The sequence below is a fragment of the Triticum aestivum genome, unplaced genomic scaffold (genome assembly GCF_018294505.1).
Source record: "Triticum aestivum cultivar Chinese Spring unplaced genomic scaffold, IWGSC CS RefSeq v2.1 scaffold172890, whole genome shotgun sequence".
Classification (NCBI taxonomy): domain Eukaryota; kingdom Viridiplantae; phylum Streptophyta; class Magnoliopsida; order Poales; family Poaceae; genus Triticum; species Triticum aestivum.
In genome coordinates, this window is record NW_025249445.1 from 1 (window position 1) to 1,826 (window position 1,826).

A 1,826-nucleotide genomic window follows, 5' to 3' on the forward strand; every position below is an offset into this window, starting at 1 on the left:
GCCGGAGCAGGAAGGGTTGTTGGCGGCGACACATCGGATCTGGATGAAACACGTACAGGTCAACGATGCATACTTTGCATGCACGTGGTAGGTTGATTTGACCAACTAATTTAACTGACACTGTCGGGTGTCAGATAAGTAATGCAGTAGTACGTACCTCATAGCAGCTGCCGCAGCCTGCGCCACCGTCGAACAGAGGCTCGTTGCCGCAGGACGTCATGGAGGAGAATGGGTACTGGTTCACGTTCTTGAAGCCGCAAGCACCGCCTGCAAATCCATCCGTAGATCAGCATTATTACTATGTAAGTTGGCACTACGTATGTGATGCATGCAAATGTGTGTATATATATATGGTCGTACCGTTGTCGTTGGGTCCGGCGCCGGTGGGCGCTCCGTACCAGGTGGCCTTGGCGGGCAGCCAGCCGGAGTTGTAGGATCTGGCGGCGGAGGTGTCGTAGTTGGCCACAGAACGGACGGACGTGACGAGCACGGAGAGGAGTGCCACAAGCACAAGGGCAATGTCATTGGTGGACCAGCCTGGACGGAGCGAGCGGGCTTTTCGGCCCGCTCGTGGCCCGTTTGAGACCGGACCGTTCGATCCTGACCTGTTGAAGAAATTAGCCGGTCCGGTTACACAATTTAGGCCCGAAATTTTGTCAGACCGGTCCGGTCTTTGACCGAGCCGACCGAGCGGACCGAAGCGCGCTGCAGGCCGTTCCTCGTCATCGCGGCCACCACGCTCTGGCCGGTGAGATCCGCGCGCTGAGTGACCACGACCACGCCCCGCCGTCCTTCTCCCGCTTGTGGGCGCGGCCCTCCTTGATTTGTTTCCGTTTATTCAGTCGAACAAAAAAGAAAACTCGTGTCGCCAGTGATGTACTCCCTCCGTAAATTAATATAAGAGTGTTTAGATCACTATTTCAGTGATCTAAACGCTCTTATATTAGTTTACAGAAGGAGTAGAAGAGAACAGAAAATAGAAAGAAGACGCCATCACACCCGTGATTATCTGAGAGTCACACAGGAGCAAGAGGCAGTCACGCCCTACCGTTCTGTTTTCTTTTTAATCAGTCGACAGAAAATAGAGAGAACGAGATAAACATGATTCGATCCGATAATTTAGGCGCTTTCCACGACAATTCCTCGCTTCGTTCCTTTTAGTTGCCACTAACGTGAGAAATCAGTTTCCTCTTATGACGCAGTTTCCTATTATTCAGACGCCATCCCATGACGCAGTTTCCTCTTATTCAGACGAACATGCAGAAAATAGAAGGAACGAGAGAAACAAAAATGATTCGATCCGACAATCATGGTGTCATCCCACGACTAACTTCACGTCAGAATTAATCCACCAATCACGGCAAGGTCCATACAAGGAAAATCGTGGGCCCATGCATGCGCTAAATTATTTGCATGCAACGGAAAAAACCTGCTAAAAATATACTTGCGGACGCTCAAGGCTACCAGTCGCGCCGCCCCCTCTCCCTCGCCTTCCTCTCCCCAGCGCCACCGCGCCTTCGCCTCGCGCTGCCGAGCCTCCGCCTCGCGCCGCCGCTCCCTCGCGCGGCTGCTCCCCCTCTCCCCCACGCGGCCGTGCCGCTCCCTCTCTCTCTCTCTCTCTCTCTCTCTCTCTCTCTCTCTCTCTCTCCTCTCCCTCGCACCGCCGCGCCGCCATCAAGTACGTCTTCTCCGACTCCGGCCACGTTGCTGCTTCTCCGACCACCTGTCGGACATCCTGAGCCCACGTGTCAGTGACTGGACGTCGCCGGGATCGTGAGGACCGCCGGTCCGCACCGAGCTTCACGTCCGCCAGTCCGGTCCCTGAA

The 1,826-nt window shown here is 54.8% G+C and overlaps 1 protein-coding gene across 1 annotated transcript; it reads right to left on the reverse strand.

The window, feature by feature from the left end:
• Positions 1–157: 157 nt before the first annotated feature.
• On the reverse strand, positions 158–726 carry LOC123177307 (expansin-B6-like; the record flags this gene model as incomplete). Its single annotated transcript, XM_044591128.1, has 3 exons — positions 663–726; positions 361–600; positions 158–267 (listed from the first exon to the last, which is right to left on the reverse strand). Coding segments are annotated over exons 1-3 (414 nt in total), but the record flags the coding sequence as incomplete, so codon positions are not given.
• Positions 727–1,826: the final 1,100 nt, after the last annotated feature.